The 17549-nt window shown below is 39.8% G+C and overlaps 1 protein-coding gene and 1 long non-coding RNA gene across 2 annotated transcripts in view; one reads left to right on the top strand and one right to left on the bottom strand.

The window, feature by feature from the left end:
* Positions 1-496: 496 nt before the first annotated feature.
* Positions 497-17549, bottom strand: part of cdc42ep3 (CDC42 effector protein (Rho GTPase binding) 3) — a 19357-nt gene continuing 2304 nt past the window's right edge. Inside the window, exon 2 of the mRNA XM_057849230.1 lies at positions 497-3340. Within this exon, the coding sequence (XP_057705213.1) occupies positions 2107-3174 (1068 nt within the window). The 5' untranslated portion in view covers positions 3175-3340 and the 3' untranslated portion in view covers positions 497-2106. The remainder of the gene's footprint in view (positions 3341-17549) is intronic.
* LOC130923489 (uncharacterized) overlaps positions 6956-17549 on the top strand; it is a 27655-nt gene continuing 17061 nt past the window's right edge. Inside the window, exon 1 of the long non-coding RNA XR_009064708.1 lies at positions 6956-7223. This is a non-coding gene — a long non-coding RNA (uncharacterized LOC130923489). The remainder of the gene's footprint in view (positions 7224-17549) is intronic.

The following is a 17549-nucleotide window of genomic DNA, read 5'->3' as shown; positions in this document are numbered from 1 at the left end:
ATCAAAGCAACCCCAAATGATGCTACCTTCAGGAAACGTGAGTACTTCGATGGATTATGATGCCACACTCTCTATTTTTACTGCATTACTTTTGGTCCTAACTCCCCGCGGCTGATGGAGTGCACCAACTCTCTCAATAAAATAGGGGTGTAGCTAAGACTAGCAGAAACAAATGGCACCTCTTTGGGTCCATTTTGCAGTAAATGGGGGGCTGCGAGTGACGCCATCACTCGAAATTAATATATCAATATCTCCAAAATGATAGTAGCAGAAAAGAAAATATTTATAGCACAAACTAGCAAAAAGATGCTACGCTGCGTTCACGTTTTCCTTTGGATTTCAGACACATCATTTCTTAAGGTAAAAGTCAACAACGTGGCATATTTTCCAATTTTAGTCTTTAAAACTGACCAAAAGTCATCTAGAATGACTTACAAAAGACAACACCCCCCCCCCCCCCCCCCCAGCATTACTTCAATTACAGGTATCAAGAAAATAAAGTGAACAAAGCGTGGCGTCATAATCCATTAAAGTACCCACTTTTCCTGAAGGCAGCATCATTTGAGGTCGCTTTGATAGGCTGTGTCTTACAAGCCAACACGCCTCTTGTCGAAGCTACACCCCCCGCGCCAGAACTTGGCCAAAAGTTTTGAAACAAGCGAAAAAAACATTTTTGAATGTTAAAAAAAAAACATTGAAAGTGAAAAAATAAGATCTGAAAGTGAAAAAAAATTCTGAAGGTGAAAATTAGATAACGGAAACCAAAAAGTTATATTTGAACTAGGGCTGTCAAACGATTAAAATTTTTAATCGAGTTAATTACAGCCTAAAAATTCATTAATTGTAATTAATCGCAATTCAAACCATCTATAAAATATCCCATATTTTTCTGTAGATTCTTGTTGGAATGGAAAGATAAGACACAAGACGGAGATATACATTCAACATACGGTACATAAGTACTGTATTAGTTTATTATAACAAGAAATCAACAAGATGGCATTAACATTATTAACATTCTCTTAAAGCGATCCATGGATAGAAAGACTTGTAGTTCTTAAAAGATAAATGTTAGTACAAGTTATAGAAATTTTATATTAAAACCCCTCTTAATGTTTTCGTTTGATTAAAATTTGTAAAAATTTTCAATCAAAAAATTAACTAATAGCTCGCCATTGTTGATGTCAATAATTACACCATGCTCACTCATGGTGCTGAAAGCCATGAAATCAGTTGGACCCAACCACCAGCAGAGGGCGCCAAACACCAAAAAACAAGTAACAAGCTGACATTACACTCTGCTGTCATTTTAATCTGTTTGAGCGGGGCATATGCGTCAATTGCGTCAAATATTTTCACGTGATTAATTAAAAAAATTAATTACCACCCGTTGAGGTGATAATTTTGACAGCCCTAATTTGAACCTGAAAATATCAACTTTGTAACTGAAAAAAAAAAAAAAGTTTTTAATTTTAAAAAAAAATATATTTTTTATTTAGTTAGTTATTTATTTAGTTATTTATTAGCTTTTGAAAGATTCAAGAACATTTTTTTGTTTCGTTTTCAATCATTTCTTTTTTTCAGATTACAATACTTTTGGCCTTGATTTAGCACCATACATTCTCACATTGGCATCAATAAAGTGACATGATCAAACAAAATGATTTTATTTGTGTTACAATTCAAAACATGATGCATACTGTTGTGTCATTTAAAAAAAAATGAAGATCAGTTAAGAACAAAATCAAATAGTGCTTTGGTAAACCCACTAAAAACAAACAACAGTGTTTGACACTCAAATCTGGAAAAGAAAAAACACAGAATATTGCATTGGAGAACTATGTATGATATTTATTTTCTTAAAAAGACAATTAAAGGCACAGTACTGTAACTCAGTACTACATGCATATGAACATGCCGGCATGGCCCAAAAAGAAAAAAAAAATACAGAGAAAACACTCCATAAAAGCCAGAGTAGTTATATGTTTTTATAATGAAAACATAGTCAGCTCTGTCTAACGTAGCTCAAATAGTCCTTTGTCTCCTCCTGGCTTGAGTTTGATCATTTGATCATTTCCCTTTCTCCTCTAAGGGCCTCAGTGCAGCTCAAGGCCTGCTTTTCACTGCGGGTTTATCCATTATGTTAAGCACATCATCCAGGATGGATGGGCCCAGATCAAGTTCAAGGGAGAGCAGTGACCCTGTGATTCGGGTGAGGGACTCGTGTGATGTGCACTTCTCTTTGGAAAACTCAATGTCAAAATCACAGATGCGGCCCTCCTCCACCCCACTGTCTCTGTCCACCCATTCACCCTTGCACTTGGAGCGCTCCTGCTTGAATTCCAGATTAATGTCGTTGCAAAAATGTCCTAAACCGCTCTTCTTGTCAACGATACTACTGCCATCATCGTGAATTTTGGCCTTGTAGTCATCTTTTGCATAACTTTCAAAGCTGTCGCCACTTGTATTGCTGTGAAGGCTTCCATTAGCTTTGTAGCTACTGCTACTATGACCGTTGATGTAATAATGAGATTGCTTCTCAACCCTGCTCTCGTTTTTGTTTGCTATGTTAGCCTTAATAACTTTAGAGTTGGACTTTCTCATATTCTCCAGGAGATCCAGAACAACATCAGGTTTAGACTGGATGTTTCTAGGGGGAGGTAAGGCCTTGTTGCTGAAGTTTTCCATTGAGTGCAACAAAGCATCCATCTGTAGGATCTCTACATCCTCAATACTGTCAGGCCTCACTGAGGAAATAGGCCCCATTATGTGCCCCAGGGGCTCTGGGGGCATGGAGAATACAGTAGAGGTGATCAGTGGTAGGGTCAGTGCTTGACAGCCACCAATGGTAGGAAGGGAGATGGCATTCTTGAGAACAGGAGATGGGGTCTCCACAAAAGACGCATCGCCTGTACTATTGGCTCGCAGAAACTCACTTTGGATACCATACTGAGGTTGGAAATCTCCCTTCCCGGGTAATAGCTCATACTTCCCTTGGAGGAAGGACATGTCTCCAAAGGCATCCCTCTGTCCACCTCTGCCAATGTGAATGGTGTGTCGAAAATCGCCAAGTGGCGGACTTATCATGTCTGGTGACAAAATATCGCGCAGGCGACATTTTTTCCCCCTTTTACTGTTGGCGGGTTTCAGATATATAGGTGCTTTTGCTGGCATGGCTGTGACTTTGGCGCTCGTGGTAAAAGCAGGAGTGTACTAAAACTTCCGGACTACAGCTCCCCAAGGAGAATCTTGAGTTACGTCATCAGCGTTACATTGTCCATGCAGTTCTCACAAGGCTGTAGCACAGATCCGATGGCTGGATTCCAATGAGCTCTGTTGTCTGAAATCATAGAAACAAAAATGTTAGTATTTTTTGGACAGAAATAAAAACGAACCTATGACAATTTGAGGTTTGTCATAGTATATTGTCACTGCTTGCAAGCAGTTTTTAAAAGTTTTTGGTCAGGTTAGTCACGCCTTCATCCATCAGCTGATAAAGACACGTCACACCAACATCAGTGACCCTCTGACGAAGGCGGAAGTGTTCGCCGAAACATGTCAGGTAAATAAACCACCTACTATTGCCTGGGTTAAAAGAAAAGTTTTGACGAGTTTTTTAACCCTATATTGTCAAATGTATCACATTTGATACACCTAAAATTTCATGATTTTGAGACTAATTCTGAATTTTGACATTTCTTTTTGAAAAAAAAAAAAATGATGGATGCAAGTCAACACATGCATCTGCAGGTTCCATGAAAAAAACAAACAGGATTTTGCAAGGGTTATATATATCTGAGCGCTTATTACACACATTCATTTTGACTTTTCTTTTTGCAAATTTGAAAAAAAGGTTTCATTATGACCTTATTTTTCAAATTCTGGGATTCTCTGATAATTGCTCCATATTGCTGGCATTAAAGTACCGTAATTTTCGGACTATAAACTGCTACGTTTTTTTCCTTCATTTTGAATCCTGCAGCTTATAGTCTAGTGCGGCTCATTTCGAGATTTATTTGGGTTAATAGGTGACACTTTATTTGACAGCGGCCTAATACGACTGCCATAATTATGCCATGGCACTATCAAAGCCATTACTGAATGCTTATGATAGATGTCATTAGGTGTCATCCAGCAAATTATGTCACTATCTACATTTATGTCCAGCTCGAATCTCTTACATTCATTCAAAAGTGAGATAACTTGCGAGATAATACCAAATGACATCTGTTATAAGCATTCATTAATGCTCATGACAATATCATGTCATAATTATGATTGTCTAATGACAGTCTTATGGCGCTGCTGTCAAATAAAGTGGTACCAAATACCATAAATAGCAATTTATGATACAACTGGAACAGTAACTGAAGAAATAATTAGCACAGAACATGAATTTTGATTGTTATTTACATCTGTAGCACTGCAATGCATGCTAGCAGGCATGTTGGATGACGACATTGTTGATAGCAGGTGCCAGCAGAGGTTGACTGTCTCCCCCAAGGGAGCAGTGTTGGCCAAATGAAGCTTCTTGAAGCAATGAAGATTTGCAGCTAATTGGTTCAAAGCTTCATGGTGGTTCATTTCATCTTATGACAGTTGTATGATGCCACCGTCAAATAAAGTTAATATCTTTTGGTGTAAAAATCCCATAATACAGTGAGGACAGCTGCGGCATATAGTCCAGTGCGGCTTATCGATTAACAAACGTAGTTTTTGTATCTAATTTGGTGGGTGGCAGCTTATAGTCAGGTGTAGGGGTGTGACAAAAATATCGAATTGGTGATATATTGGTGATGGCGTGGCTCAGTGGTAGAGTAGTTGTCCCCCAACCCAGAGGTTGTGGGATCGATTTTCTGCCCTGATGAACTCGCCTAAGTGTCCTTGAGCAAGATACTGAACCCCGCATTGCTCCTGGTACTGCGTCACCAGTAGGTAGATGGCAATGTAGTGTAAAGCGCTTTGAGCACCTTGAACAGTGGAAAAGCGCTATACAAGTATAACTCCATTTACCATATATCGTGATACTTTGTATTCCAAAAGGTTATCGATATGCTCCTGTCAAGAATCGAGATATTGGTTTAAAAACGTGTCAATGTTTAAAAAGAAAAAAAAAAGGAACCATCAAGTTGCTACCAAAGTCTTCCACCATAATAGTGTCTGAATTAACTCTAAAGCTGCCATTGACGGTGCTCAAAGCCCAATCCATTTAGACTGGGAACGTTCCTTCATTCGAAACCAGAGCATTCACAGTCATTCGGTCCGATTTTCGGGGTATTTACAGGTCACTTGCTGTTCATTTTAGGGCATATACAGGTCATTTCCTGTTGAGTTTGAGTCACTGCCTATTCATTTGGGTGATTCCCAGGTCACGTCCTGTTCTGTAACTCAAAATAAAAAGGAAGTGACCCATAAAATGCCCCAAAATCAACAGGAAGTAACAGAAAATCAACAGGTAAATTACCTTAAATGGCCCAAAATTACTTCATTGCCTGGCATTGGCTGCCAGTGATAGCCATAGACGTCCAATCCGTTTGAAGTGGGAGGGATGGCAGCGAATGAACGAATGTTCTTTCGCTGCCACCCTCCCACTTCAAATGGATTGGACGTCTACTAGTGGTAAACTCATTCAAATTCACAGCAGAACCTTGTTTTTCAGTTTATTAGTTGTTTGTAGAAAATCCTAGAATGACTTCCTGACCAATGTATCGATAATCCTTGTACTGCCATATCGTCAGATCATCGTTATCGTGAGCTTTGTATCGCAAATCATATCGTATCGTGAGGTACCAAGAGGTTCCCACTCCTAGTCAGGTGCCCGTTATAGTGTGAAAATTCCTATAAACCTCTAAAAATTTGAGGTTTGTCATTGAATATTGTCACTACTTGCGAGCCATTTTTTAAAGTACGTAATTTTCGGACTATAAGCCGCTACTTTTTTCCTTCATTTTGAATCCTGCATCTTACAGTCCAGTGTTGCTTATTTCCAGATTTATTTGGGTTAATAGGTAACACTTTATTTGACAGCGGCGTCATTAGACCGTCATAATTATAACATGGCACTATGAAGGGCAGTACTGAATGCTTATGATAGATATCATTAAGTGTCATCCGGCAAATTATGTCACGATCTACATTTATGTCCAGCTTTAACATCCATTCCAAAGTGAGATAATTTGCAGGATAACACCAAATGACATCTGTTATAAGCAGTGTTGTTAATTTTACTTTAAAAAAGTAATTAATTACAGTTACAAATTACTTCTCCCAAAAAGTCATTGCGTTCGTAACTCAGTTACCTGAATGTAAGAGTAATTAGTTACTTGGCAAAGTAACTAGTGATAATTTTCTTTTCTTTTTTTTTTCTCAAAAAAAAAAAAAAAAAAAAAAAAACAGGTAACGCAATGTGAAGTTTAAAGGGTGTGGGGGACAATTGGCCCTAGCCCAATTCTTTACCCTCCACTTAACTAGACACAAGGGTATTGCGATAACTAGATAGTAACCTTATCTATGTGTGGAAGTCATTTAAAGTTGTGAATCAACCGTTAAAGTTGTTAAAATTGCTCCCGTTATTGCATTAGTTCCTTTCTGTCTACTTTAAACATGTGTAAGTTTTAAAACTGTTTCATCATTTAAAGATAGATTTAAGTTAAGATTTTGCCGATTTAGGAGCATTTTAGATTAAAAAATCGCTAGGAAGGATCTCTACATCAGAGCCTTCCTGAGAGGTCTACTGCTTTAAGATGGCGGCTGTTTACTAACGCATGTAGTCCTTAAAACATGTTGCCAATGCAGCTTTGTCTTTCATTTGCATCTAGTTCTATAATATGATATCTACCGTGTCATGTGGGCGTAGTTCTACAGTCAGGTATTAGGCTCGAGCGTATGACGTGGCACTCGCGAGGTTTCCGCCGCGATTGCCATTGTGGAAGCGAGAAACATAAACAGTGAGGCATTTCAACACAGGTCGCTCTTTAAAAATGGTTGGAAATTATTGTGCGGTAAAGAATTGCAACAACCGATCGAATAGAAAGGAGAATGTACAGCTCGACGGAACACCATTGAGTTTCTTCCGGATCCCTACATGGAGAAAAGCGAGGGAAAGGTCATAGCTGAACTTACCAAACATCGAAGAATGGCATGGGTGGCCTCGATCAGAAGGAAGGGCATAACGTTTGATTCTCCAGTTACACACTGAGTTTGCTCTATGCACTTCCACTCCGGTAAGTTAATTTCGTTTGTTTACGCAAATTTCAGTAACGTTACGCCCTAAGTCTGCCTGTTGTAAGCTATAGCTACAGCTAAACAACTAGCATGCATACATGTGCTTTGTCTTCATAAGACATAATTCCTGTCGTTGCTAAATGAAAAAGCTGTAATATTTTGACGTGAGAGAGTGGCAAAGAATTTGTACAGAGGCTACATTTTCTGCAACAAAAAATTTGTACATCCGTGGTCACAGACTAATGTAAACACACATTGCCTACCTTTGCTAGAAAGATGGTGTTGCCGTTTGCTAGTGTCATAATGTGCAGATCCTGCACCCATCCGCAGCAAAACTGTTCGTAGCTTTGTAGCGATTTGTAGTTTCGGAATTGCTGATGAGTGTAGTAACATACACCAAACACTAAATACAACATGATGTCCATTTCGCGTAGTAGTGGAAGCTTGTCGACATCTATATTCCATTTGTGTTCAGCTTGCTCGTGAGGGTCAACATTGTTCACATCCTTAAAATTGCTCACATATCTGTCCTTCGCCGTGGTAACAAGTTTGTCTCTGTATCGAACTGGCAAGTTTTCCCTACATTTTTCCATCTTTGGCACTCGTACTTCAATTGTATTTGCCGTTAAGTTTAAATATCCCGTGATGCAGACGTGCTTCCGCAATGGCTGCGTTGTCGCAAATCTCGCACGATGCCGTGCTGCTGTGACGTAAACGCTCTAGCCTAATTATTGGAGCCACCTAGCATCGCGGTTGCAACGGCGTCTTCCCCACTCCTGCTCTGCTCTCTCGTCTCCGTGAGTCCGTTTCTCTCAGACTTTTTTTATTCAACCAACTTAGGGGCCGTTTACATGGTGACTCTCTGAGAATACGAACAATTTCAAATTTGCATTTGCGTCTCCATTTGAACAATGTTGCAAATTCCGTATGAAAATGATGTAGTATTTATGCCAAGCCCTAGGGGGCAGTGCAGATTTACCGGGCGACAGAGAATGATGCACTTTGACCCCACCAAGCTCCCTCAGCCCGGAAAAAAATATGCCCGCCCATTCGAAGCGATGTCATTTTTCTTTTGTTCAAAAAGGCACAAAAATTGAAACGTTCAACTTATTTAATTTAAAAATATTATTACAGTAAAAAACAGTAAATTAAAGCTGACATTCTGCCATATTTGCTGTTTTTAATGTTTAGTAGCAGCGCTGCGCACGCCGAATGTGACGTGTAAAAGTGCTGACGTTAACAGCGCGGTCTCGCGCGGCAGGAGCCTTTGATATGCATGCCGAGGAAGCCCCCCCTCAACCCCCTGCAATCGGATTCTTTCACTTTGGAGGCAGGATTCAGAATTTTTCTGTTTTGGCCTTCCGTCTTCGCCGGCACCATATGCACGCGAGGCGAGTCCGCAACTCAGTCATTGCGTCTTTGTGTCGCAGAGTCGCCATGTAAACTGCCCCTTAGTAACGCATAGTAACGCACGCCTTTCCCGCCTCAGTAACGGTAACGGCGTTGCCAAGATGAAAAAAATAATTAATTAGATTACTCATTACTGAAAAAAATAACGCTGTTAGTAACGCCGTTATATTCTAACGCCGTTATTAACAACACTGGTTATAAGCATTCAGTAATGCCCTTGATAGGGCCATGTCATAATTATGACGGTCTTATGACGCCGCTGTTACCAAATACCATAACAATAGCAATTTATGAAACAACTGGAACAGTAATTGAAGAAATAATTAGCACAGAACATTAATTTTGATTATTATTTACATCTGTAGCGCTGCATTGCATGCTAGTAGGCATGCTGGACGACAACATTGTTGACAGCAGGTGGCAGTAGAGGTTGACTGTCTCTCCCAAGGGAGCAGTGATGGCCAAATGAAGCTTCTTTGAAGCAATGAAGATTTGCAGCCAATTGGTTCAAAGCTTCATGGTGGTTCATTTGTTCTTACGACAGTCGTATGATGCCGCCGTCAAATAAAGTGTTACCGGTTAATATCTTTTGGTGTAAATAATCCATAATACAGTGAGTACAGCTGTATTTTATATTCCAGTGCGGCTTATCAATGAACAAATGCCGTTTTCCTATATTATTTGGTGGGTGGCGGCTAATAGTCAGGTGCCCCTTATCGTGTGAAAATTACAGTAAATAAATGTAGATTGATAAATGTAAACTGCAAATGGCCGATTTTATTATCTTGAATGGTAGAGGTGAATGAGTCTGCTTCTCTTTTCACGTGAGCCTTTTTTTGGTATACGCCATTATGGAAGTGCTAATGTGGAACAGCTGGACCACAGATTGGGTGAGGGGTAGTAAAGTGGGACTTTAATAGGATCAGTGGAGGGCACCCTGCTTTAGCACAAGCGCTACTGCGCAGGCACGCACAAGATGGGCAAGGGTTTTACAGGGATTGGAGAGAGCCATATAATAAAGGCAAGTGGATTTAAAAAAAGAAGGTGATGCTGATTGTGAATGGATTTAGCTCTGATGAACATCAGACTGACTTTAAATGAAAAGGCGCAAACCCCATCAGAATGAGTAAACAGTATAAGGAGTACTAAATTGGATGACATTATTGATTGCTTTCTGCCTTCACTTTTCCATTACAAACAAACCAAAAAATGTCACCACAAGCTCAGAGTGAACTCTGCGAAAAGGCTGTGAGCACATTTGGTTTGGCTGATACAGTGAGACATTGTAAAGATGTAACACAAGAGAAATGGGAAGATTCTTTCGCAACGAGTGGCAATAGTGAGAGCTTGCCCATTTATAGACATTAACTGATGAGAGATGTGTGAGAAGTGACTGTCTGACAGTACCTTACTGAAACCAGTACAGTCTAGTCTAACCAAAAAGAAAACACAAGGTAATGGAAGAAAAAAAAAAAAAACATCCACATTCCTGCTACATTGCTGGCTGCAGATACTGTATACTGCATCAACCTTATCAAAGACATTTGAAGCAGGCTGTGTTTATTCAGCATCACATTAGTGCGGAGCCGAAGTGACCGGCTCTCGCTGAGACTCGAAACTGCTGCTCTGACAGCCATCTTAACATGAATTCCAGGGTTGTTGAAAGTGCAGCTATAAAGTACAAGGTAAGAGAACTGCACTTTGGGAAAAGTCTTTTTGACTCAAAGCTTTATCTCGTGGATAATCATGACAAATATTGTTAATGTTGTGCGCAACAACACTGTGCTCAATGGTTCTTGTGTATTACAGTGCTTTCGTGACATGCCTGAGTGAGCTTGTGATTGATAGCAATTTTGAATCTATACCAGGCATGACGAGTAGAATGTGTTTGGCTAGTTACAAAGACAAACGGAAGCAGGAGGGGCAAGAAGGTTGCAATGTTTTATGAATTGATGAGCATAATCCATGGCTTTTATAGGTCGTACTTTGTTTTGATTTTCCTTCTCACAGTGTTCTTGCCTGCTATCCTTGTCTATTCTCTGCTGTAGCCTTAAGCCTGTCACCAGATATCTATCTGACAACCCTCGCTTATTATGGAAGTAACCCTTGAAACACACAACGGTTGTCAGTGCAGCAAAACTGACAACATTCCTACTTGATCCTGTCTGCCTGAGAAACTTACCAAAGAGCTGTTTTCAATTTTAGACATTCTAAATATTTTGCATTTATCAGTCAGCTACAGAGCTATGGAATAGCTTACATATGGAAACTAGAATGGCTACCTCAGTAGTGATTTTTTTAAACCACACCTTAAAACCTATTCTTATATACAGTGATCCCTAGTTTTTAAGTTAAGTTAGGCAGAAAACAGACACGGCTGAAAAATCAATTTCTGCTCTTGCACCCCTCTTTAAAATAAACTGCTTTTAAGCCAAAAGAACTGTTGTGTTTGATAGAACAATATGTCTATATGCTGCTATAGCAGTTTCATGGCGCATTGAGCCTCCGAGCAATTTTTAATTTGTCCGTTTTACCCTGGAGACCCTTTACAGACACCGCGCAAACGCTTTTGTTTCAACCCAGCCATAAAAAGAAGGTAAGTAATTATATTTATTATTCGAAATTTCTATCATTTTTAGCTTAGAATCATTAATTGATGTCTAATATTTAGTTTAAAACAAAAGCGACTTCATAATATTATTCACTCGCATATTTTAAACTTTAAAAGAAATTACGTCACTATCAAAAAAAAAAAAAAATTGTGTCTGTAAATAGGTCACGGATATCTACCTCATAACTATCGCTTAATTGTATTTTTTTATTACTGTCGCATTTCCCCCAATAATTCATATAATAAATAATCAATCCAAACAAAAAAAAAAAAAGGAAAAAAAAACAAAAACATTTAAAAATAAAAATATTTGAAAAAGAAAATCTCGACCACCCCTTGATGTCTGCGATTTCTGCATAGCGACCCTTGTTATATTACCATGTTCCACCCATAAAATCCCCCAAAAGTCCGGCTGTGGCCATTCACAGCTTTTTCTTGACATTCGGTGAGACATGCTACACAGAGTTTTTGGATCGAAACAAGGTAAGTACTCAATAATATCTCATTATCTCTTTATTATGCTCTCTCATGCTCTCACCTCGAGTTAGGTTTTAGGGGTTTGGAAAAGATTTTTTGTTTTTTTTAAATGCCCTCCTGTTCAAAATGTTTCCTATACATATATATATATATATATAATATATATACATATATATTGATAAATGGTTTTTAAGCACTTCAAATTTAATACTGTAATTATGATACGTTTTAAACATGTTACTGTCCCACTGAATTATTTTCAAACAAGGATGAAATACAAAAATGCTTGTCTTTATTAAATGCTTCATTGAGTGAGTCCACTCAGATCCGCTCAAGCTGCTCACTTACACACAATGAGTTGCCACAGCAACTGTTTAACAAGTCAAACGATGATTAAGGCATGCGGCGCTTTGAAGTTTCGGCTTTCCGCCATCTCTGGCAAGATCAAACCTTAATGTCTGTCAATCAACATTAACTTTTATAAGCAACTCCAGTGCACTGCCTGACCAAGAAAACGAGAAGGAGGGAGAGTGAGACTATGTAATAAGACCGGGACAGCTCATCTGTATTTATTTATTTATTTATTTTTCAACTGGGGAAAAAAAAATCCGCAATGGACTGAAGGCGCGAAGTTTGAAGTGCGAAGTAGCGAGGGATCACTGTACTGGCATTTAGCTACAAATTACATGAAGGCTTTTTTAGTCACTTTTCTTCTCTTGCCCCTCCACCTCAACCTGCTGGCAGGTCTAGGTGTTGTGCACTACCAATTAAATTTTTACCTCAAAGCACAACTGCACCTCGATCATTCCAAACCTGCAGAGCTCATTGCTCTGCGGGTTACACCAAAGAGTTTATACTATTTCTACAATATAAAAACAACTTTCTGCAGGCTCACTCAGGTTGCACATTACCATATTGGCCTGAATATAAGACGGTGTTTTTTTGCATTGAAATAACACTGAAAAAGAGGGGGTCGTCTTATATTCGCGGTCTAGACATTATAACCATTCACGACGCTACAGTGCCTTGCAAAAGTATTCGGCCCCCTTGAACCTTGCAACCTTTCGCCACATTTCAGGCTTCAAACATAAAGATATAAAATTTTAATTTTTTGTCAACAATCAACAACAAGTGGGGCACAATCGTGAAGTGGAACAAAATTTATTGGATAATTGAAACTTTTTTAACAAACAAAAAACTGAAAAGTGGGGCGTGCAATATTATTCGGCCCCCTTGCGTTAATACTTTGTAGCGCCAACTTTTGCTCCAATTACAGCTGCAAGTCGCTTGGGGTATGTTTCTATCAGTTTTGCACATCGAGAGACTGACATTCTTGCCCATTCTTCCTTGCAAAACAGCTCCAGCTCAGTGAGGTTGGATGGAGAGTGTTTGTGAACAGCAGTCTTCAGCTCTTTCCACAGATTCTTGATTGGATTCAGGTCTGGACTTTGACTTGGCCATTCTAAGACCTGGATACGTTTATTTTTGAACCATTCCATTGTAGATTTGGCTTTATGTTTTGGATCATTGTCCTGTTGGAAGATAAATCTCCGTCCCAGTCTCAGGTCTTGTGCAGATACCAACAGGTTTTCTTCCAGAATGTTCCTGTATTTGGCTGCATCCATCGTCCCGTCAATTTTAACCATCTTCCCTGTCCCTGCTGAAGAAAAGCAGGCCCAAACTATGATGCTGCCACCACCATGTTTGACAGTGGGGATGGTGTGTTCAGGGTGATGAGCTGTGTTGCTTTTACGCCAAACATATCGTTTTGCATTGTGGCCAAAACGTTCAATTTTGGTTTCATCTGACCAGAGCACCTTCTTCCACATGTTTGGTGTGTCTCCCAGGTGGCTTGTGGCAAACTTTAAACGAGACTTTTTATGGATATCTTTGAGAAATGGCTTTCTTCTTGCCACTCTTCCATAAAGGCCAGATTTGTGCAGTGTACGACTGATTGTTGTCCTATGGACAGACTCTCCCACCTCAGCTGTAGATCTCTGCATTTCATCCAGAGTGATCATGGGCCTCTTGGCTGCATCTCTGATCAGTTTTCTCCTTGTTTGAGAAGAAAGTTTGGAAGAACGGCCGGGTCTTGGTAGATTTGCAGTGGTCTGATGCTCCTTCCATTTCAATATGATGGCTTGCACAGTGCTCCTTGAGATGTTTAAAGCTTGGGAAATCTTTTTGTATCCAAATCTGGCTTTAAACTTCTCCACAACAGTATCTCGGACAGGCCTGGTGTGTTCCTTGGTTTTCATAATGCTCTCTGCACTTTAAACAGAACCCTGAGACTATCACAGAGCAGGTGCATTTATACAGAGACTTGATGACACACAGGTGGATTCTATTTATCATCATCGGTCATTTAGGACAACATTGGATCATTCAGAGATCCTCACTGAACTTCTGGAGTGAGTTTGCTGCAGTGAAAGTAAAGGGGCCGAATAATATTGCACGCCCCACTTTTCAGTTTTTTATTTGTTAAAAAAGTTTAAATTATCCAATAAATGTTGTTTCACTTCACGATTGTGTCCCACTTGTTGTTGATTCTTGACAAAAAAATTAAATTTCATATCTTTATGTTTGAAGCCTGAAATGTGGCGAAAGGTTGCAAGATTGAAGGGGGCCGAATACTTTTGCAAGGCACTGTAGATGGCGCCAGATATCATTGAAGCGATGTTCTGTCATGACAAATCTCAGCTACTCTCCCCATTCACGACGCTAAATGTCGCCATATATCATTGAAGCGATGTTCTGTCATGTCAGACCTCACCTACTCTCAAGTTTAAACAGTTTGCATTATTTTATTGCAATGTTTTGCTTATTCAGATTTGTTTCAAGACTACGGTTACAGTTAGCCTTCACTTTGATGGTTAATGCAGTTATTGAAATTTTGTTGTTTTATCACAATAGATTGGTTTATTTATATTTCAAAAACCAGAAGCCATTCATTTACGAATGTGATTGCACTTTAGTTTACATATTTAAATGTTCAGATATTAAGATTTGAATGAGGCAAAATGACATTCTTTTTCTATCAAATGTATTGTTATAATCATTTGTTTCGGATGTACTGTAATTATTTTCTGTATAAAAATTAATTTGGTGTTCAAAAAGTCTTTTTTCAAACTTGAGTCTTGAAAAAGAGGGGGTCGTCTTATATTCAGGGCCGTATTATTCGGGCCAATACGGTACTTTATATTTTCCCTCTGCAAGGCCTCTACCATAAAAGATGACTGTTAACCAGCTAACCTAACCCTGACCTCAAACCCATCAAACACCTGTGAGATGAACAAAAGCAATATGTGAAGCCAGTCCTTCTCTTCCAACAGCAGTGACATCTGACCTCATAAATGTTGAACCTAAATTCTGTCTCTCGGGAAGAATGGAGGCTTTTGTATATGCAACATTATAGCAAGGTAAGCAAGTCCCTATTTTCTGCCTGTTTTGGTTGAGTAGTGGCCAGGTGTGCCAATGTCTTTACAGCATACCCTTACATTATTGCTGAACTTGATGAAATAGCAAATTGCCCTGGCCTACATTGACCTAAAATGGTACTCTCAAAGGGAGTTGCGCATCCCAGCTAAGGTCAGTATTTGTGGCCTGTAAGAAGTCAGCTGGTTCACTGTGGTGAAAGCATGAGGCTCTGACCTTCACATCAGACATCCTGCTGGTAGCTCATTTTGGCTTATATGGCAAACATGAGAGGAATTCCAGAGGTCACATGCAAAGTACTGGGAAAACAATCCTGCTGCTTTCGGCTACTGCTGCCAACACACCTGCATGAGGTGTGGTGAGGTGAAACTAACATCCCTGGAAATGATTCACACAGTCAGAGAATCTCAAGAATCATAAATGCTTGTCAGCCCCGTTCAGGTACTAAAACAATTGTCTTAACCACAGCTGTTCATGGTAAACAATTCAGTGGAACATTTACAGATCAAATTAATCTACAGTTTATAGAGCACTTTGATAAGGCACAAAGCCAGGCACTGATTTGCACCCTGCTTTTAGTACAAGCAGGGCTAGCGTGGCACGTGCCAAGCGGTCAGAGCCAAGCAGCGTCGCCACAATAGAATGCGGTCACCTTTTTTTATCCCTCTGGGGATATGGAATCTGATGACACTCCTTGCTAAATATACCCGCCATAGCATTTATTCAGGGTGATAAACCACAATATCATTGGGTCAGCAACAGCTATCTGCCTGGGCACGGAGTGATTTGGAGTTGCTCCAGCCTCTTTAAAAACAGAGCTTTGCTTCATCAGTCCCTGCTAAGGGACTTAGTTATTAAGTGCGGGGGCAGCATAAGGAGCAAAGTGTTGAAAGATTTTGGCATCTGGCATTCAAACGTGTGGCTCGTGATTTGTGTGGGCATTCGAGGGCAAGTCACGTGCGATACAAATAGGTCAGTATATTAATAGTGGTGTAACCCTATGAAAACATTGCATATTTCTTGCGGCACCACGTTAAACAAGAAGAGCAGCTGTAAAAAATGTGACCTGTCTGTGACTTCCTTATTTTTTTCAATACAGCTTATTGTATTTTTCGGACTATAAGCAGCTGCTTTGTTCTTGCCGTTTTTACCCTGCAGCTTTTATAAGGAAACGGCTTATTCATGGATTTTTTTTTTGGACCAACAAACTTTCTTGTTTAAAAATTTTGAAAAAGGATATTAAGACATATTTTAAAAGAATGGCTTTCCTGATTTTGCCATTACATAGCTCTCAGCCGCTACACTAACACCGATGAAGCTTGCCAGAAGCTCGTCAGATTTACTCAAAAACTCAGAATTTTATAGATGGATATGGCTCCATCTGATACTATATGCTGCGACAAAAGCAGTCCTAGCATTGATTAGCCGTTTTCAAATGGCACTCAGAGGACTTTTTTACCACAGTATGCTACAACAAAGTGGCTATATAAGGGCTAGCGCTAGATGTTAACCATTTTTAAGAGGATTTAATCCACTTCAAGTTTAGAAAGCAAGTAAAAGTGGATTATACACTCACCTGCCACTTTATTAGGTACGCCTGTCCAACTGCTCGTTAACACTTAATTTCTAATCAGCCAATCACATGGCGGCAACTCAGTGCATTTTGGCATGTAGACATGGTTTAAGACAATCTCCTGCAGTTCAAACCGCGCATTAGTATGGGGAAGAAAGGTGATTTGAGTGACTTTGAACGTGGCATGGTTGTTGGTGCCAGAAGGGCTGGTCTGAGTATTTCAGAAACTGCTGATCTACTTGGATTTTCACGCACAACCATTTCTAGGGTTTACAGAGAATGGTCCGAAAAAGAAAAAATATCCAGTGAGCGGCAGTTCTGTGGGCGGGAATGCCAGAGGTCAGAGGAGAATGGCCAGACTGGTTTGAGCTGATAGAAAGGCAACCGTGACTCAAATAACCACCCGTTACAACCAAGGTAGGCAGAAGAGAATCTCTGAACGCACAGTACGTCGAACTTTGAGGCGGATGGGCTACAGCAGCAGAAGACCACACCGGGTGCCACTCCTTTCAGCTAAGAACAGGAAACTGAGGCTGCAATTTGCACAAGCTCATCGAAATTGGACAATAGAAGATTGGAAAAACGTTGCCTGGTCTGATGAGTTTTGATTTCTTCTACGACATTCGGATGGTAGGGTCAGAATTTGGCATCAACAACATGAAAGCATGGATCCATCCTGCCTTGTATCAACGGTTCCTTTATGACCGCAATGTACCCAACTTCTGATGGCTACTTTCAGCAGGATAATGCGCCATGTCATAAAGCTGGAATCATCTCAGACTGCTTTCTTGAACATGACAATGAGTTCACTGTACTCAA

The sequence above is a fragment of the Corythoichthys intestinalis genome, chromosome 10, assembly GCF_030265065.1.
Source record: "Corythoichthys intestinalis isolate RoL2023-P3 chromosome 10, ASM3026506v1, whole genome shotgun sequence".
NCBI lineage: Eukaryota > Metazoa > Chordata > Actinopteri > Syngnathiformes > Syngnathidae > Corythoichthys > Corythoichthys intestinalis.
This window is presented reverse-complemented; position numbering and strand designations above follow the sequence as displayed.